The sequence below is a fragment of the Microcebus murinus genome, chromosome 13, assembly GCF_040939455.1.
Source record: "Microcebus murinus isolate Inina chromosome 13, M.murinus_Inina_mat1.0, whole genome shotgun sequence".
Taxonomy (NCBI): Eukaryota; Metazoa; Chordata; class Mammalia; order Primates; family Cheirogaleidae; genus Microcebus; species Microcebus murinus.
In genome coordinates, this window is record NC_134116.1 from 4,829,182 (window position 1) to 4,850,609 (window position 21,428).

Consider the following 21,428-nt stretch of genomic DNA (forward strand, 5'->3'; position numbering starts at 1 on the left):
CCAGGGCAGGAGAATGCAAGGGCCCAGGATAGCATGAGTGCGTGCAGTGGGGTAGGGCTAGGGCAATGGGAAGGTTTTATTCTCTTTGAGCGTTTAACCCTAAAGTCTGTGCTGCCCACTTTCCTTTTACCTTTCCACACATGGAGAGCATTCAGGATCAGAAGCTTCTATCTGCATCTTTTCAGCCATGGTTGACCCCACTGTCCTTGGCGTTTTCACCCATTTCTGCATCTACTGCCCCTGCCCACAGGACCATATAGGATGGTAACTTGGACATTTGTATGCAACAAAATCATACAAGTTTGAGTTTTCCTATCCCTGAAATTTTCAAATAGATTCAACCTTTTCAGAAAGTTGCTAAAGTGGGGTAGGGTATATGTGCAGGGAGGGCTCAGTGGATACAGGGAATGACTCCCTGCTAGTAGGCAGCACTGCAAAAGCTACATTTCCTTTTAGTTTCTAGCAGCCTGTTGGTGGCTCCCAGAACCACCACAAGAACTTAAATATTTTGGTTTATACAAAGTACTATATCAGCTTTGGGGACTCCTTGTTCTTTCTTCATCCTAACAGGGGGAGAATAAACAACAAATGGAGGACATTCAGACATCTCATTTCAATTCTCCCTCTCACACACAGCCTCATTAACAGCTCTGAGAATGGCAGAATCTTACTCTCACTTCATTCCCATTCGGTGAGAGAATTTTCTACTTACTCTAAGGAGCCTTCTCATATCCCCTAACCATGTCTGTGAAGAATCTTTCTACTTTCCTCATACACAAAGTGGTATCTCTCTAAAAATCCCATCCTTGTTAGCAAAACTGTGAAAGGTTTTACTTAGATTTCTATCCTTTTTGCAAGCCAACAATTTAGACTGTCATTGTCATGTATGCTAGAACGTGGCATGACATCTCTGGGTCTGATAAAAAAATAATTATTATTCACACAAGTGGAAAAAAGTTTCACATTTGCATTTGTTCCTTATAAACGTAAGGATAGTTGATGTGAATAGAGACACAACTGGGTATTTTATGCACAACAGACTTGCATCACAGCTGAGGAACCTTAAGGTTAAGAAGCCCCAATGCTTTCATGTATGTTTCAAAAGAAACCTTGCCTCACACAGAAACATATTCTTTATTAAATTTTTCAGGTATTTATTTGTCCTTCACCCTAGACAGAGATACTGCTGGCATCTCCCAATGCTGTTTATTTTTTAAAGTACTTGAAAAGATAGTTTAAAACAGAAGTGTATATAAGATGTGAAAAAATAAACAGAGAAATCCATGAAGAATTATCTCAAAATAGGGCACAACATTCTCTTAAAAAATGAGAATACTGATACAGCCATTATGAAAAATGATACGGTGATTCCTCAAAAATAATAAAATAAAATAAAAATATCATATTATCTAGCAATTCTACTTCTGGGTACATACGCAAAAAAAAAAAAAAAATGAATCAGTATCTCAGTGAGTCATCTGTACTACCATGCTTATTGCAACATTACGCACAACAGCCAAGACATGGAAACAACCTAAATGTCCATCAATAGATGAATGAATAATAAAATTGTGTTACATAAATACAATGAAATATTATTCAGCCAAAAGAAAAAAAAGAAGGAAGTCTTGCCCTTTGTGACATGGATAAACCTGAAGAACAATATGCTAAGTGAAATAAACCAGACACAGAAAGACAAATACTGTTTGTTCTTCTATGTGAAACCTTAGAATTTTGAATTCTTAGAAACAGAGAGTACACAGTAGTTTCCAAAGGCTTGTAGGTAAGGGAAATGGGAAGATATTGATCAAATGGTACAAACATTCAGTTACAAGCTCAATGAATTTTGGAAATTTAACATGCAGCATGGGTAGTGATGGATGTTGTCTTAGTCTATTCCTGCTGCTATAACAAAATACCTTAGACTAGGTAATTTATAAACACCATAAACTTACTTCTCATAGTTATGGAGTCTGGAACATCTAAGATCAAGGCACTAGCAGGTTAGGTGTCTGGTCAGAGCCCAGTTTCTGCTACCAAGATGGCACACTAAATGCTGTGTTCCCATGTGGCAGAAGGACAAAAATGGCAGAACTCACTCCCTCAAGCTCTTTTACGAAGTCACTAATCCCACTGATGAGGGCCAGAGCCCTCATAACTTCACCACCTCCTACAGGCCCCATGTCTTAATACTATTGCTTTGGAGATTAAGTTTCAACATGAATTTAAGAAGGATAGAAACATTCAACAATAGCAAGTATGTTCATTAAATTGATTGTTATAATCACTACACAGCATGTGTGTATGTGTGTATATGTTATATATATATCAAATCATCACACTGCATACTTCAAATATATTCAATCTTTATTCAATTCATATTTTAAAATGAAAAACAAAATAAAATATGAAAATAATTTATCTGCTGAGCAAAAATGCCCACTGAAGATTTTTGACCAAAACTAACATTGGCTATTTTGTGCTATGGGGTTCTATAAACAGAAAGATGAAGAAAAAAATAAAAATAATTACATAGTCTTCACTGAAACATCAGCTCTGAGAATGAAGTAATGTGAATTTGTGTGAAGCAATGACAGGTGACAGCAAATAAAAAGAACTCTGAGACAACATTTTAGAATAAATTGAATTTTTTTAGCTTACTGGAAAAAAATAATTAAATCACTAGCCACACAAGTCAATTCTGAATGGATTGTAAAATCAGATTTTTAGTATAAGTCCTGACAAACAAAATATCTCTGTGGTCTTAAAATAGGAAAATACTGATTAAGACAAAAGACATTATAAATGAGGTTATATTAAAATTAAGAATTTCTCATCAAACAATAGGAATATAGAGACAGAAAGAGCAAGAGTGAGAGAGAAAAAGAGAGAAAGAATTCTAAGAAAGGAACAATAGGGTGATGGACAAATAAAATCATCTTCAAAATAGAGGTTATTCAATGAATGGAAAAGTGTGATAAATATTCAACTTTCTTAGTAGTCAGAGAAATATAAATAAAGCCTGATATAATCACACAGCCATCGGCAGACTAAAATGAAAGTGACAGAAAATACTAAATGTTGGCATGAATGTCGGGACACCAGAAAACTAACACGCTGTTGGTGGGTGTGAAATTTGGTAAAAACATTTTGGAAAACTGTTTGACAGTATCACCTAAAACAGGAAGAAACATAAACATAAAACACAACTCCAGTACTATATATGTTCCCAGCAGAAATTTGTTCATGCAATCAACAAAAGATTTTCCAGAATTTATATACCAGCACTATTCCTAACAGCCCCAACAGAAACATATTCACATGTGTATCAGCAGTGGAATAATTATTTGCCTAATATTTACACTACAGAATTCAATGCTAAGAAATTTTCCACAACAACATGCAAATAAATTCAAAACAACCTATGGAATTTAAAAAACCATGTACAAAAGTTCCTGCTGCATGATATTTATATAAAGCATAAAAGAGGTAAAAGTGATCTCTGCTGTTAGATGTCAGTATAGTGCTTGTCCCTGAGGATACTGGCTGAGAGAAGACATTCTGTGACAACGTCACAGAAGACATTTGTGGGCTAAAAATGTCCTTTTTAATCTAAAAAGTCTCATAAGGAATCATTCTGAATTTTTCAAATTTCTACTTATTCATTACCCACTTATAATCTGTGCATATATCTTTAAATATTTCAAATGCATGTGGGTATTTTTTCTTAAGTTGAAGGAATGCAAATAGATTAATATATTGTCCACAGGACACACATATTAAATCACTTGACCCTGTGATTAGTGATTAAAGGCAAGGTGTAATTTCTAGGTTAAAATCTAAGAGACAACAAATATGTTAAATAACTTTCAATGAAAAACAGGGAAGAGTTTGAATTATGTTAAAAATTAACACAAAAGATAAAAAGATAAGATACTAGAGGTTATCATGAAAAGCACACAATAAGTTAAGTAAATCCAGTCCCAAAAATATCCATTATAATATTTATCCAAATAGACTAATTATTCCTATTAAAGACAAATATTATATGACCATATTCAGTTGGATAAAGGCAAATTAACCATTAATCACTTACCATACTTATATAAATATCAAATATAGCAGAATTTGTGGTAAAGCTTTTCTCATTGTCATAACTAGTACTACTTTTACTTTCTTAATGTACAATTTTCTAATATTATTGCTTGATACATAATGAGCATGATCTGAATGATTGACAAATACACACAAATACACATTTAAACTTATGCTGATGTATGCCTGTATGTATATAGTATCAGTTTCTTGTGATTACTTCATAATTGTGTTTAAAATGCTATGGGGATGAGTGAATGAACAACAACATTGAACAAATTCATACAATTCACCTATTTCTAAGAAGATTGGGGGAATTTTGTATTACTTATCCAGGCAAAGCTTGGATACACGGCAGTCCCTGCTCATGAGAACAAAGGGCTGGACAGTGGGAAACCTGCATTGGTTCACAGAGATGTGCACCAGGAATTGACTGGAATTACTAAAAAGAGCCAAACAAACTTGAAAGATGAAGAGAGGGTATAAAAAAATACAAAGGTGGTCAGCGGGAGAAGAATGGCTTTAGTCGCTCTGAATTCTGGAAAGGATCTAGGGGAGATATTAGTCAAATGTATGTATTTGACTTGCTGCTTTTGCCTGTACAGAATGAAAACCATGGAGCCCTGGGCCATGGTCGCCAAACATAAAATACCATGGAATGATAATGCTGCATGGTGTGGCTCTCTGGTTTTGTTAGGGACAGAACAGTATCCCAAATCTTTTTGCCAGGACTTAACAAGCACAAACAAAGCACTGTCACTCCAGGTTTCTAAAATAATCTCTTAGATTAAGAACCTGTTCGGCCCTGGATACACATTTCACCATGGTTGGTCCCTTCTCAGAACAATTCACAGAATAGAGTTTACTGTATCTTTTGCCTATCCAGGGCTGGTGCTCAAAATTTACTTATGCCTAGACACAAGTAAAGTAGAGCAAAGGACTTAAATCTGGCAAACGAATTTATCTCCTGATTGAAGCCTCTGCTTTCAGAGTACCTTACAGCTCCCCATCTTCCATATTTCGGGGTCTATAGGTAGCTCCTCGTGTAAAGACAAATAAACAAACAAACAAACTGTAAAAAATCTCTCAGAACCACTACTCCAGCATTCCTTTATGCTTCTCTCTCTTCCACCTATGTTTATCTACTATCACTTACAAGATTTTTTTAAAAATTTTTAATTAAAAAAAAAAGAAAAAACAGCAGAGTTTATTTCTCTTGGAAGGCAAGGTCCAGCATTAAACTCTTCCTGGGACAGACAGGATATATTATACCCAATTACCAGCATATTAGGAGGATTAATTCATATAAAGTCTGTGATTTCTAGCACAGTATCCTGCAAACATTTCACCCTAACATATGTGTGAGCACATAGTGAATGCTCAATAAACACTGCCTTAACAAATGTATGCATGTTGTTTCCCCAGTATTGCCTTGATCAAATCGTACTGCTTTTGCTAGGCTTTTTTGGCAAAAGATCAGCAAAAAATGTAATTTTTCAGGAAATTCTTGGGTAAATTTCACCAGGAAGAAGCAGTGTGAAGAGATTAAAAGGGACCTGCTTTGTTTGGACCTTTTAGGAGTCAAACAACACCTCTGTGGTTATAGAAGAATTTGGGGGCATCTCTGGGAAGGTACCTGAAGACAGATGAAGAGAAATTCACATTTTGTTCTTCATGAAGGAACTTATTTTCCCTGAATCTCTCCTGTGGCAAATGTTTATTTCATTACATGACATTTGCTGGAATTTTCTTACTTAAAAGTATCTTTCCCTATTAGACATGGTTTTGTGGTCATTATTTTTTCTACCATAAACATATTGGTGATCACATCATTTTCCTTAAATGTTAATATGCTATTTTAGTACATCATATAACATTGAATATTGTTGGAATAAATTCCATTTAGAAAGTTTGTGTACTTTCCTACCAGTAAATTAAAATTGCTAATATTTTCTTTTCACTGCTGGCTATGTGTGCTTGATGAAACTTTGAGTTTAATTATTCTATTTTTCATGCTTCCTTGTATTTTTTAAGATCAGTGTTTTATAAGTCTGACAAAATGAAAAAAGTGTATTCTTTAGAGTATGTTTGCCAAGATTACATAAGGCAGAAGCAACGTGTTACTTTAAATGTTCACAGAACTTGTCCTTCAAATAAATCAGATTTTATGCAATTTGGAAGACATACTTAACAGACTCATAACTTGCACAGGTAAATGGAATAATCAGATTTTCTCTTTCTTATATAGTTAATATTGGTAATATTTTTAATAAAATAAGTAGTTTACTTTAGATAAATATCCTATAGTAAAATATTTAACCATTCTTTCTTTCTGATTTAATATTTTTTCAATATAGACAATTATGAATTTCCATTATTTCTCTATTTCTTATTTCTTCATTGCACTGAAAATTATTTTTTATATTCCCTCAAGAAATCTGTCTATATTTTTAAAGTCTAGTTATGTTCTTATATGTTACTATAATGTATAACTTATAATAATTTATAAATTTTATTTTCTACATTTTCTAATTGTTTAATTTCTTTAATTTTTTTCTAAAGTACATTTTAATTTTATTTTGAAATTGAAAAATTATTAAGGTTGGTGCAAAAGTAACTGTAGTTTTAGCACTGTTGAAATCTGTCACTTGACATTGGAACATATTCTTAAATGTGGTTATGTTACACATCATTTTAATTCACATTTCTCACTTTGTGTTTTTTTGCTAATGACTTATTACTTGCTGTTTATATTTATTTCAGACTATGGAAATGATGTTAGACAAAAGCAAATTCAAGAGATCTTCTTATTCGAGTTCAAAATAGGTGATAAAGCAGAAGAGACAACTCGCAACATCAATAACGCATTTGGCCCAGGAACTTCTAACCAACAAACGTATAGTGCAGTGGTGGTTCAAGAAGTTTTGTAATCGGAGACTATAGCCTTAAAGATGAGGACCACAGTGGCCAGCCATCAGAAGTTGACAACACTCAATTGAGAGCAATCATTGAAGCTGATCTTCTTACAACTACAGAACTTGCCGAGGAAATCAACATGAACCATTCTATTGTCATTTGGCAGTTTAAGCAAATTAGAAAGGTGAGGAAGCTTGATAACTGGATGCCTCATGAGCTGACCGAAAATCAAAAAAATCGTCTCTTGAAGTGTCATCTTCTCTTATTGTACACAACAAACCATTTCTCAATCGAATTGTGATGTGCAAGAAAAAGTGGATTTTATATAGAAGCTCCAAAGCATATCCCAAAGTCAAATTTAAACCAAACTTAAACCTAATTACTGTTTGTTTGGTGGTCTGCTGCTGGTGTGATCCACTATAGCTTTCTGAATCCTGGCAAAACCATTACATCTGAGAAGTATGGTCAGCAAATGGATGAGATGCACCGAAAACTGCGTTGCCTGCAGCCAGCATTGGTCAACAGAAAAGGCCCCATTCTTGCCCACAACAGCCTACCACATGTCACACAACCAATGCTTCAAAAGTTGAACAAATTCGGGTATGAAGTTTTGCCTCATCCACCATATTCAGCTGACCTCTTGCCAACTACCACTTCTTCAAGAATATCCAAAACTTTTTGCAGGGAAAATGCTTCCACAACCAGTAGGATGCAGAAAATGCTTTCTAAGAGTTTGTCAAATCCCAAAGCATGGATTTTTACACTACAGGAATAAACAAACTTATTTCTTGTTGGCAAAAATGTGTTGACTATAATGGTTCCTATTTTGATTAATAAAGATGTATTTGAGCCTAGTTATAGTTCAGACTTCAAACCAGTTATAGTTCAGACTTCAAACCAGTCTGAAACCACAATTACTTTTGCATAAACCTAATACAGAAACATTTGCAACAATACAAAGAATCCCCATATACCTTTCAAATAGGTCCCTGATGTTAACCATTCTTTTGCTCTGTTTCTATACATGTATGTAAACACTTCTTAACTTTTTTCAGAACTCTTTGAGAATTAAGTTAAAGATATAATGCCACAAAATTCTTAAATACTTCAGTGTGAATTTTTAAACAGCAGGACATCTTCTTCCGATCACATTGTCCAAATGAAAACGTGTAATTTAACACTGCAATTTGCTACTATCTCCTTCTCAGACCCCTTTCAATTCTGGACCATTGCCAATAATGTCTTTCATAGAAAAAGATCTGTCTCAAAATAATATGCTGTCATTTCACTAGGGTCTTTCAGCCTGAAACAGTTCCTATATCTCTCCATCATTTTTGATAGCTTTTTGCTTGCAAAAATGGAAGGCAATTTTTCTTAGAAATCCCACCATTTGAGTTTTTCAGGTCTCTTATGATTAGATTCAGATCATTTTTATTTTTGCCAATAATATCACAGTAGAGTGTCCTCTCCTCAGAATATCTATTGGGATAATATTATATCTATTCATCATATTACTACTGATGTTAACAAAGTTATGATGTTGTCTCCCACATTCTTCTGCTAAAAGTTATTATTTTTCCTATTTTTAATTAATATACATCTTGTATGGATTTTCTTTGAGGTTATATATAATCTGCTCACATCAAAACAGTGAATGCAGGGGTGGCAGGGGCAATATATGTAACCCTAACAATATTTGTACCCCCATAATATGATGAAATAAAAGGAGAAAAAAGAAAAGAGCTGTCAACTCAGAATTCTAAAGAAAAAAAAGTGAATGCCAAATAATACTTCCATTATTCCTTTTGTTGGCATTCTACTGCAAAGATGAGCTTTCCGTTCTTCTTCAGTTATTTATTTGTGTATTTATAAACATTATTTGGACTCATGGCTCTATGTTATTAATTTATTATTGTTATGATCATTAATTATTTTAATGACATCATTATTTGGATTTGGCCCACAGAAATACTTATACTGTTAGGCATTTTTGAGGTAATTTTTACTATATTGATATAGCTTGTAAAAATTTCTAAAGTTTGTAATTTCACTTCTTACTCCAAGTGGTATATCATCCTCCTATCTTAATTCTGTTCCTAAATAGAATATATGTTAGTTTACACTATTAATTTACTTTTCTTATCACGTAATTTCTACCATTCTCAGAAAATTGAGCAAATTTGATGTTTTCTTTCAATTTGCATAGATACCTGCAGGTAATAAATATTCACATATTAAATTTGTTTGCTTGGGCTACAATAATAAAAATTTACATATCCAGTAGCTAAAATAACAAAAGCTTATTTTGTCACAGTTCTAGAGGCTCAAGATCCAAGGTCAGTGTATGAACATGGTTAGTTACTGCAGAGTACTCTCTTCCTGGCTTTCAGATGACAACCTTCTCACTGTGTTCTCACATGGCCTTTCTTCTGTGCACGTGTGAACAAGTAATCTCTAGGGTATCTGCCTACTCTTATATGGACACTGGTCCTAGCAGATTGGGGAACCACCTTTCTAACTTCATCTACCATTAATTACCTCTGCCTGTACAGAGCTTGATAGTCAAATAGAGAGTTAACCGCCTTCCAGATATTTCCTGAGAATGTATCCCACCTTGAGTATTCACCTGACACTCAAGAGTCTCAGGAATTGGTAGATGCTTTGAAAACCTCTAATCATCAAAGTATCCCATTCTGTAGGCTTCCACTTAGGCTTTTCAGCATATGTCTTTTTGCCTCAACTGATAGCCTTTGATCCACATTGCACAGTTTGTCTTTAAAAATGTTTTCAACAAATGTTAGGCTGTTTGTTTATTGCATTTCCTCTTTTTTTTAACGAATGTATTTACTGCTATAAATTTCCCTCTGAGCACTATTCCACAGAATCCCGTAATTTTTGGTATGCTGCATTTTTAGGTTCATTCATCTCAAAATATTTTCCAAGTTTAATTTCTACTTTTTGATCCATTGGTTATTTTAGATCATGTTGTTTCATTTTCACATATTTATGTACCAAATGTCTTGCTGTCTCTCTTACATTTAATTGTCTTTCATTGTAAGCAGAGAACGTACTTATATTATTTTTCGTCTTTTCATTTTAATGAGTTCTTGCCTACTATATGGTTGAGCTTGGAGAATGAGTAATTTAGAAAATGTATTTTTCACTGCTGTTGGATGGAGAGGTCTCTATATGTCTCTTAGATGTAGTTGGATTTTAGAGTTCTTCTTGTCTTTTATTTCTTGTTGATGCTCTCTCTAGTTTTTCTCTTACTGAAAGTGAATACTGAATTTTCGAAATATTATGGTTGAAGTATCTGTTCATTTCTGAAGTTTTTTGCTTCATTTATCTTTGTAGGTATTGTTAACTGCAAATATTTTATAATTGTACATGTCCCTGATGGATTGACACTTTGTCATCATAAAATATCCCTCTTTTTCTCTAGTAACAATTTTTGTCATTATGCATTTTTTCTGATTTTAATATAGCCACTTCAGCTTTTACACTATTGGGTTTGCATATTTAACCCCTTATGCTTTCATCCTATTAGTGTCTCTGCATCTATAGTGATTGTCTTGCAGGAAGCATATATTTGGATTTTGTTGTCATTTCTTTTTTAAACAGCTTGAAAATCTCTGAGTTATAATTGGTTATGCGATCTTTTCATATTAAATGTTATTACTGATATAGTTAGATTTGTATCTACTGGTTTGCCTTTTCTTTTCTATAGATTACATACCCTTTGAGTTATTTAATTTTTTCTTTACTGCCTTCTTCTACACTAAGTAAAATTTTCCCATTAATATTTTAATTTATTTAATAATTTTTTCTCTATTTTTTTATTTCCTTATTGGTTGCTCTAGTGCTTATCATTTATATTTAAGTCATCAGATTCTGTTTCAAATTTATAGTACCATAATTCTAATGAGATAGAAATACTTTATATAGCTCAATTTCCCCACTCCATTTCTTTAACATTAATTGTACAGTTATTTCATTTATATGTTATAAATCTAAAAATGTACTGTTCTAGTTATCTCTTTATATAATTTAAGAAACTGAGAAAAGAAAGTAGACCAATTATATATTTATATTTTTGTGATAATTATCTTATTTCTCACATCATATTCCTATTATCTGTTCCTGTAGTTATTGTTCAGAAGCCATTAACTGAGCCCAATACAGGTTGTTACCCCAACCACCATGTGTAGCTATTAGAAAATATATTGTATTTCCATAAACACAGACCCAGTTGTTCAATTATATACATATTTTATATAATTGCTTTTCAAAATAACATAAGAAAGGGAAAGAACTGGTCATCATGTGTGGGCATGCAAAGCTTGCCTACAGGGCTGGCTTGTGTCTCAGGGTACCAGGTCTCTACTATCTTCTGGCCTTGGGGCACCAGCAAATTCTACACTAGTACAGGGCAAGCAGTGTGTTCTGAGCAGAGGGCCAGGGTAGGGTCCACCAAGCCGACCAAGTAGGCAACTTTGGGCCTTTTATGGTCTCTGAGCCCCTGTACCCTATTCCTCACAGTTGTCAAGGAACCTGGCCTCAGTGAGCCTCCTCCCTGAAAGTGGTCATGCCACCCTTGCCAGGCTGCAGATCTACCTGCTGTGTCTCTCCCCAGGGAGTCCATCTTGGGTTGATCCTGATTCCCCTTCCTGAGAATCTTCATAGGGTGAAGCTCAGCAAACCTTCCTGCTTCTTTAATTAGGCCATAAGTAACAGGCCGTGATTCTGGCTAAGAACATAGTTACTTTTGTTTGCTTAGAAATTTGTCAGGCCTGGTTTCCATTTCAATTTCACTTTAACATTCTTATCAAGTTAATGTACTAGCAGCAAATTTTCTGGTTTTTTAAAGAAAAAGACATCTGGAATAGCTTTATTTTCCCTCTCGTTTTATAACATAGCTTTTCTTGGTACAGATTTCTTCACTGACATTTTTTTTCTTTGAGCACAAAACACTTTTTGCCATTCGTCAAATCTTTGTAGAGTTACTGAATACCTTACATGATGAGTGCTAATAAAATTAAGCATGCTTTCAAATACTTCCATAAAAATAAACTTTTAGTATTTTATGTATTCAAAATAAATTTAACTTACAGCATTTTCTGTATACGCATTTGGAAGAAGTCATTTAGTGATGAGAGAACAATATAATTTCCCAATTTGAAAGACATAGCATCTTCTTATTAAGACATCCTTTAAATTTTGTATGCCTACTATTCTCTCTAGAAGTTTAAAATTATAATTTGCTTATTAAAAATTATATTAACATATTTGAATTCTGTTGTTAAAATTCACAAGCAAGTTTTCTGAGTTCAGTAGGCATAGTCTATTCTAGGGTCTATGTTTCTTTAACATGGAAGGTAGAGAGAATAAGCTTTTGGGAAGGGTAGCAACCATTAAATCAAGTAAAGGATTTCTCCCTTACAAACTCATACATATTAGAAATTTTTGATCAACATTTTACCTCAGCCATGGATTTCTGAGTATGAGACAGGAATACAAACTGTTAACATTTTTTCTTTAGCATACATTTCGATTTGTGGTCTAGTATAATTATGTATCCTTAAAAACATAATGGAACACTCTTCCATCTCAGAGAAATCTGAGAAATTACAGTGGTTTTCCATTATTTTTCTCTCATATAGTTGAATTCTTCTAAGCCTTAAATTAATAACAATACCTGTCCAAGGAACATAACATTACACAGTAATTGCAAAATTATGTAGTGAAATTTTATGAAGCATTATTATATTGGAAATATCTTCATTAAAACTTCAGGAGAAGCATCTACTGTTGAAAATCTAAGTATTTTTCAAGGTATGGTACGCTAATTCTACACTAAGTGAAGCCTCAATAAACGGACAATCATGTGATCATTTTGATGCAAACTCATGAATGTCATATAGTATCAATAACATAGTTTTTGTGATGCGCACCACCTGGAGGATGGACGAAGCTCTGACTGGGGGTAGGGGGCCCAAGGGCAATATATGTAATCTTAACAATATTTGTACTCCCATAATATGATGAAATAAAAAAATAACATAGTTTTTGGTCTACTGGTAATTGAGAACTAGACTTCAGCAATTCCCTCATAAGGAAAAGAGAGTTTACACATAGGATTTCTGGATTGGAAACTAAACTGGAATAGGGACAAGACCATTTGAGAAAATACTCATATAAGAAGACCCATGATAAGTGCAATCATGCTCCCCAAATATGTTTAATTCCTAATCAATCCCCTAATCTCCAGATTTTAGGAATACGTTAAATTTCATGGCAAAGGAAACATAAGGTTGCAGATGGAATAAAGTTTGCTAATATATCTGCTGATATAATAGGAAGATTATCCAGATTATCAGGGGGAAGGAGATAATTACAGATTTCTATAAACATGGAAGAGAGATGAAAAATAGAAAGTGTAAAAGTGAATTGATATGTAAGATTCAAGTGAATTTATTCTAGTTATTTTTTTATTTATTTATTTATTTATTTTGAGACAGAGTCTCGCTTTCTTGCCCAGGCTAGAGTGAGTGCCATGGCGTCAGCCTCGCTCACAGCAACCTCAGACTCCTGGGCTCAAGCAATCCTCCTGCCTCAGCCTCCCGAGTAGCTGGGACTACAGGCACGAGCCACCATGCCCGGCTGATTTTATATTATATATATTAGTTGGCCAATTAATTTCTTTCTATTTTTATGGTAGAGACGGGGTCTCGCTCAGGCTGGTTTTGAACTCCTGACCTTGAGCAATCCGCCCGCCTCGGCCTCCCAGAGTGCTAGGATTACAGGCGTGAGCCACCGCGCCCGGCCAATATTCTAGTTATTTATTTTAAGTCTTTTTTAAGCATAAAATTTTGTTCATTTCAGATTTACAAATACAATGGAGTAATTTTATAAGCCTATCAGTCTTTTGGGTGCTAAATATTAAAGGAAGAAATGCAGAAAAGAAATTTTTTCTTAAGAGAGGAAGGCATTGGCCAAATAGGAGTGTAGTAAGCACTGTGTACAGGGAAGTATTGATTTGTTGGTGTTTGATGGGTATGTTTGTGTGTGACATATTAGGTAGAAAACGGTATGTAGGCTTATTTTTTTTTTTTTTTTTTGAGACAGAGTCTCGCTTTGTTGCCCAGGCTAGAGTGAGTGCCGTGGCGTCAGCCTAGCTCACAGCAACCTCAAACTCCTGGGCTCCAGTGATCCTTCTGCCTCAGCCTCCCGAGTAGCTGGGACTACAGGCATGCGCCACTATGCCCGGCTAATTTTTTATATATATATCAGTTGGCCAATTAATTTCTTTCTATTTATAGTAGAGACGGGGTCTCGCTCTTGCTCAGGCTGGTTTCGAACTCCTGACCTTGAGCAATCCGCCCGCCTCGGCCTCCCAAGAGCTAGGATTACAGGCGTGAGCCACAGCGCCCGGCCTGTAGGCTTATTTTTAATAATTTATATGAACTAGTCAGAGATATTAAAATATAATTGGGTGAGGTAAAAATGATGGCAGTGGATGACAATTTTGGCTACTGAAAAACAGAATGTTGGTGATGTGAAGTCTATTGGTTTTTCCTCTAGATATATGAAATAAGTTTCCTCCCTGCCATTAGTTGAACTGACTTACCACTTACATAACCACTGAAAACTACCTTTCTTTTCCAAGCTGGTAATGGAGTCTCAGCCAGCACATTCCTTTTCACATTACTGGATTATAGGTGGAAGCCCACTGACCTGATCACATGTCACTTGGCCCTCATCCACACAGTGATGCCCCTCACTGTACTGTTTTGGTTTTTTCCAAGTCTGTGTGGGTCCCTGAATTTTCAGAATGACTTCAAATTTAAATCATTTTTCTATATAAACAGAGTGAGGAGGGGCCTCTCCATCTACACCACCTCCCTTCTGAGCCTTCACCATAAGCCACAGCACCACCTGCTTGCCAAGGTTTAAAAATATACATACAAAATTACATTTTACATATTTTTGCATTTTTATTGTTCCTCTGTTTGTCCTGCAGTAGTTATCTGATATTCAAAACTGTGGCTTCTTCCAGTGTGACCCAAACTGATCTCGATTCTAATAAATATTGTTCACTTTCCCCTATGAGCTACATAATCAGAATTGTGATGTTCACACTGATAATATCCAGAAATGTCTTCCTTGTGGGAGTTATGCTGCTCTCAAGTGCATACATGGTGATTCTTTTGTCCAGGTATCAAAGGTGTCCCTAGTACCTTCACAGCACCAGAGTTTCCCCAGAGAAAAGAGCTATCAAGACCATCCTGCTGCTAATGAATTTCTTTATAGTCATGTACTGGCTAAATTCAATCATCACATTCTCCTGCACCCTGCTATGCATGTACAACTCAGTCATCCTGAGCGTCCAGAGTCTTACTGTCAATGTCTATGCCACTGTCAGTTCTTTGGTGCTAATCAGTTCTAATAAAATAACTAATATTCTGTAGAATATGCAATGGAAGTGCCATAAATTTTTAATAACTTAGTTATGAAAACTTCTTTTCTGACAAAAGTAAGATTATTCTGTCATCAGTTAAATTATTCAAGTATCACAGAATTTGCTGATTCAATAAAAACATATAAAATTTTACTTTTAAGAGTCTAAATTCTTTTGTACCTCTCTTAATCTTTATTTTTATGTTCTGGCTTCTATTAAAGATTTGAAGATTTTGCTTTTACCTTTATAAGTTATCTATCTCACTGCTTCTAATTTTTTCACTCCTTTTGGTGTTATACAATTTTACTATTATTTCTATTAAGCAGTTTTATCCCATCTCTTTTGACATGAATTCTGAATTTATAGATTCATTCATGATTATTTTTAGAAATTTATAAATCATCATTTTTGGTTATTGTCTTTCATTCCTTTTATAATATATATTCTAGTATAAAAGTTAAAAGTGTTTTTCCTTCATTCTATTTTCTTATCTAGTCCTCTCGTCAACTTAGTTTAATTCAATGTTTAGCTCACACTTTGTATCTTAAGTTCACTTCTTATAATTGTTTATTCATTGGTTTAGTTTTAAATATGGCCCTTTAATCTTGGAATTTGTTTTTCTGACATTATTTTGATTTTTTATTTTCCCTGCTGTATTTATTTAAATATTTACAATATAATTTCAATATCTGAATTTTATATGACATCTATTTTCTTCTGACCCTTCATCTTGGTAGCTGATTTCCTTTTGTGCTTAATAATTTATGATTTACTTCTCACAATTGGGAGATAACACATTTGGGATGTCTTCAGTCAGTTTATTTCTTTCTATTTCTTCCAATTGCCATGCTGGAAGTTGGATAGAACCCATGTGAATTTGACATCATTGTGATTTGTCAGTAAGTGAAAGGATTACTTGATTTTTAGTAATGATTACTCCTCTGTTTATTTAATTTTGCTCCTGAGAAGTATTCATATTTCTCTTTTTCTTTTTTTTTTGAGACAGAGTCTCGCTTTGTTGTCCAGGCTAGAGTGAGTGCCGTGGCGTCAGCCTAGCTCACAGCAACCTCAAACTCCTGGGCTCGAGTGATCCTTCTGCCTCAGCCTCCCGAGTAGCTGGGACTACAGGCATGTGCCACCATGCCCGGCTAATTTTTTATATATATATCAGTTGGCCAATTAATTTCTTTCTATTTTATAGTAGAAACGGGGTCTCGCTCTTGCTCAGGCTGGTTTTGAACTCCTGACCTTGAGCAATCCGCCCGCCTCGGCCTCCCAAGAGCTAGGATTACAGGCGTGAGCCACAGCGCCCGGCCCCATATTTCTCTTTTTATTTACAATTTAGAGATTCTTATAATTTGTAGCTGTCTGTACCGATAGTTTTTGCACTATATATAATTTGTTCTATAGGCACAAATATCTACAGTATTCACATGAATAGAATATTCTTATAGATATTTTCTGGCAGACAACAGTACCTCGTGAAACACTGCTATTTTTTCATTTTGAATATTTCTATCCTTCAGATATACTGTATAGTAATAATAATTTGTACAGAGTGATTATTTTTTAATATGTAAAATTCTAATTTACACTGTATGCATATTTTGAAAAGATATACTCCATTTCAGTGAACAGTGCCTGTATATGGCCAGAATTACTGTGTTTATATAACCATGAGCTAAGATGGTACAATCATTTACCTAAACTCAGGTCTCTTCACTCCAATCCCCATGCCACCTTGTTAGCATATATCTGACTCTTTAAAATAATCACAGGTAAGAGTTTCCATTTAATCAAGAAGTTCAAATAGACTTAAATGAAATTTGCATGTGGAAAGATATTACTGGATAATTACATTAATTCATAATTTATATAGTCATTCCACAACTAAAAAATATGACTTTTTTGATATCTACTTTTAAAAAGTTAATGACATTTTAGGCCTAAAACATTACCATTTTAAATAATTTTCCACTGTATCAAAAAATAATATGCATCTCGTGTTTTCTAGTGAATAATGAGTCCATTTGTCACTACATTTAATAAGTCAAACTTTCTAATAAAATTATTTAACATTTTATGCTCATTTATACATTGCATACCAAAACATTTTATTTCTATGGTTTTAGTGTCACCTAATATCATTATAAATGTGTCAATGTATCATTGTCTATAAATCATTGTATTATACATTTTAAAATCTTAGTAATTAAGTCTATATGTGCAAATGACTTAGGACAGTAACTAAAACAGTATGATTATTTACACAAAATGATTATTTACACTCTGATTTGTCTAATTTCCACTTATTCATACCATTCATCATTTACTATAAATAAATAGTAATAGCATTGGTTCTTAATAAAATTTGTTTTATTGTCCTATCTAAATACTTATAAAAACTATAAGGGAGGCTCAGTATGCTATTTTTATAAAATCTAAGGTCGAATGGCATGCTTCATTAGTTTTAGATTAAATAACACATTTTACATATACAATGAATATAAAGTATAGCAATCACAGTCATATGTTTCATCCTACATCAGAGGTAATTTTGGATCATTCACTGATTATGCCAAAGCCTCATTCTCCTACATCATACTTCCTGAATTTTCAGTTTTAATTGCTTAGAAAAATCTACAAACATAGAATACTAGAAATTTGAAATGAATACTTTGATAGGCACAAATCATGAAAGTAAATTCAAAAATAAATAGAATATATCAATAGATATATAATATATAAAATGATTCCAATAATTTAAGATCTTTCCACAAAGAGAAGCATGGAGCCACATTCCATGACTGGTAAATTCTACTAAACATTTAGTGAAGAATTAATGCCAACTCTTTACAAACTCCTCTAAAACATAAAGTAACATTATTGGGAATACTTTCCAGTTCGTTCTATGAGAACTGTATTATCCCGTTACTAAAATCAGACAAAAGCATTCAAGTAAAGATGACTATGGAATAATATCCCTGATGAATACACACACAGAAGCCACACACACATACAAAAACAGCAAATTTAATCTAGCAACACATAAGAATGATTGCACATCATTACCAAATTGGATTAATTCACAAATGCAATGTTGACTTAACATCCAAATATCAATGCAATTTACAAACAGAATAATGAGGGGGAAAAGACACTTTTAATAGGTACAGAAGAGTAATTGTCAAATCCAATACCTATTTATGACCAAACTCCCAGCAAACTAGTAATACAAAAAAACCTTTCTAGACTTGCTAAAAGGAAACTATCAAAAACCTACAGCTAATATCATAATTATAAAAGAATTTACTTTGAAGTTTTGGAACAAGAATGTTCACTTTACCACCCTATTCATCATAGAACTGAAAATATTCTCCACGGAAATTAAATAAGAAAAATAAATAAAATTCTCTATAGGAGAAAAGAAGAGGTAGAATTGTTTTTATTGCAGATAACATACACTTGCATACATAAGTTTATAAGAAATTCACTACAACTCACGAGAACAAATAAAAATGAGTTAAGGAGTCACACGATTGAAGATCAATACAAAAAATTCAACTGTACTTCTACATACTAGCAATGAGTAATATGAAAATGAAATTAGGAAAACAATTCCACTCATTATGGCATTAAAAAAAGAGACATTTACAAACAAACTTAACAAAAGAAGGACCAGACTTTAACACTGAATTTTTTTAAATTTTTGATGAAAGAAATCAAATAACTGGGCCGGGCGCAGTGGCTCACGCCTGTAATCCTAGCTCTCTGGGAGGCCGAGACGGGCGGATTGCTCGAGGTCAGGAGTTCGAAACCAGCCTGAGCAAGAGCGAGACCCCGTCTCTACTATAAATAGAAAGAAATTAATTGGCCAACTAATATATACAAAAAATTAGCCGGGCATGGTGGCACATGCCTGTAGTCCCAGCTACTTGGGAGGCTGAGGCAGGAGGATCCCTTGAGCCCAGGAGTTTGAGGTTGCTGTGAGCTAGGCTGACGCCACGGCACTCACTCTAGCCTGGGCAACAAAGCGAGACTCTGTCTCAAAAAAAAAAAAAAAAGAAAGAAATCAAATAACTGAATAAATATAAACACATCTAATGTTCAAGGATAACAATATGTAATATATAGTACCTCTTGTATTTTCCTGGATAGAGCTGGAACCCATTCTACTAAGTGAAGTATCTCAAGAACGGAAAAACAAGCACCACATGTACTCACCAGCAAATTGGTATTAACGGATCAACACCTAAGTGGACATATAGGAGTAACATTTATTGGGTGTTGGGTAGGTGGGAGAGGGGAGGAGGGGATGGGTATATACAAACATAATGAGTGAGATGTGCAACGTCTGGGGATGGTCACGCTTGAAGCTCTGACTTGAGGGGGGCAATAGACGTAACCTTAGCATTTGTACCCCCATAATATGCTGAAATAAAAAAAAAATGTCAATACTCCACAAACTGATCTAAAGTCCTTCTGCACAGTGTTAAAATAACACAGGAGGCAATCGGACTGAACTGACTCTAGTGCCCCAGTCTCTTACTTAATAATAACCAATATTTACCTCAAATGCATATTTTTTGTAAATTACTAACTTAGAAACAAAATTTAGGCTCAACCAACCATAAACCACAAATTAACTTCTGATTACATAACCAGAAAATAGTCCAAGTAGTCCATATCTGCAACAAATTACTGAATTTGGTTTGCTTCCTCATGTACCTTGTGAAAGCCTTTCTAGTACGCCCCCTCTGGGGAACCCCCAAATATCCAAGGTTGGACGCTCCCGGATTCCAAATTGGCTGTTTGCTCAAAATAAACTAATGTTTTAATTGTGTCTCAGTTTAATTTTTGACAGGGGAAAGGAAGGACTGAGGAGCCCACGGACCACAGCTCGCCCCACGCACGAACTCGCACACCAAGTCGGGATACCGCCTGGTGGCCCTCGCGTCAGCACCGCACAATCTGGGGGAGACGCGGGCTGCGGACGCACAGCTGCACAGACCGGGCTCAGGGCTGTGGCCAGAGTCACCGTGCAGGAAGCGGACAGGACGCGCGGGGTCCCTGCCACACCCCGCGGTACAGGGGCTGAGGGCCTTGCTGCGCCATTGGCCAGCGGAGGCTGAGGCCACCAACCGCGGAGGCCCAGGTCCCGCCGCAGCCGGTTCTGGTTTCCTTCCCCATCTCCGGACGCGCGGCCCGCAAACTCACCATTTCCTGATGGCCGGGTGTCCCGGCGTCCTCCCTACGAATCTCCCAGTACCTGCTGGTCACGGAGTGACAGAGGCTGCGGTAGAGCCACCTGGACCTCCCAACGAGAAAGAGAAGGAGCGGTGAAAACACTCCTCAGCAGCGGACCCGCGAGCACCGAGGGACAAAGGCCCGGCCAGATCCCGGAAGCCGCCCCCTCCTTTCCGGCTTGGCGCCAGATTAGACAGGCCCCACCCCGGCGGTCCTGATTGGATAGGGCTCAGGCCCCGCCCCTCATGCCCTAAGAGTCAGGAGATGCTGGCGGGGCTGAATGAGGCCAGAATGACAAGTTCTTAGCTTTTAAGCTCTATTCCCTATTTAGTCCCTCTTTAGGCAGGAATTCCACCCCGCGCTGGAACCTGGCGCCGCCCGATGGACATTCCCATTTAATCTTGTCTGTAAAGTTATATCCATTCGTGAATAATATATATAATATTTGAAGCTAGAAACAATGTAATGACAATTATTTTAAATTTAAGATTATATAAGCTTCATGGCTTCTGGTCTTTTGTGGAAGCAACCTGAGCTTTGAAGAGTGAGGCTATCCTCTAAGGCAGCTATGTCCAGTGAAATGTGAGCCACGTGTCAGTTTAAGTTTTCTAGTAACTACATAAAACAAAACAAAACAGATGAAATTAATTGTAATACTTTAACCGATATATTCAAAATATTACCATTTAAACCTGTGATCAATATATTATTA

The 21,428-nt window shown here is 35.2% G+C and overlaps 1 protein-coding gene across 6 annotated transcripts in view; it reads right to left on the bottom strand.

The window, feature by feature from the left end:
- LOC105864197 (KRAB domain-containing protein 5-like) overlaps positions 1-20,877 on the bottom strand; it is a 70,099-nt gene extending 49,222 nt beyond the window's left edge. For all 6 annotated transcript variants that reach the window (XR_012922408.1, XM_012751887.2, XM_076009274.1 and 3 more), the window contains exon 1: positions 20,687-20,877. Coding sequence is in view for 5 of the 6 variants with exons in the window: in XM_012751887.2 (XP_012607341.2) it covers positions 20,687-20,689 (3 nt within the window). In the remaining variant the exon portion in view is untranslated. The remainder of the gene's footprint in view (positions 1-20,686) is intronic.
- Positions 20,878-21,428: the final 551 nt, after the last annotated feature.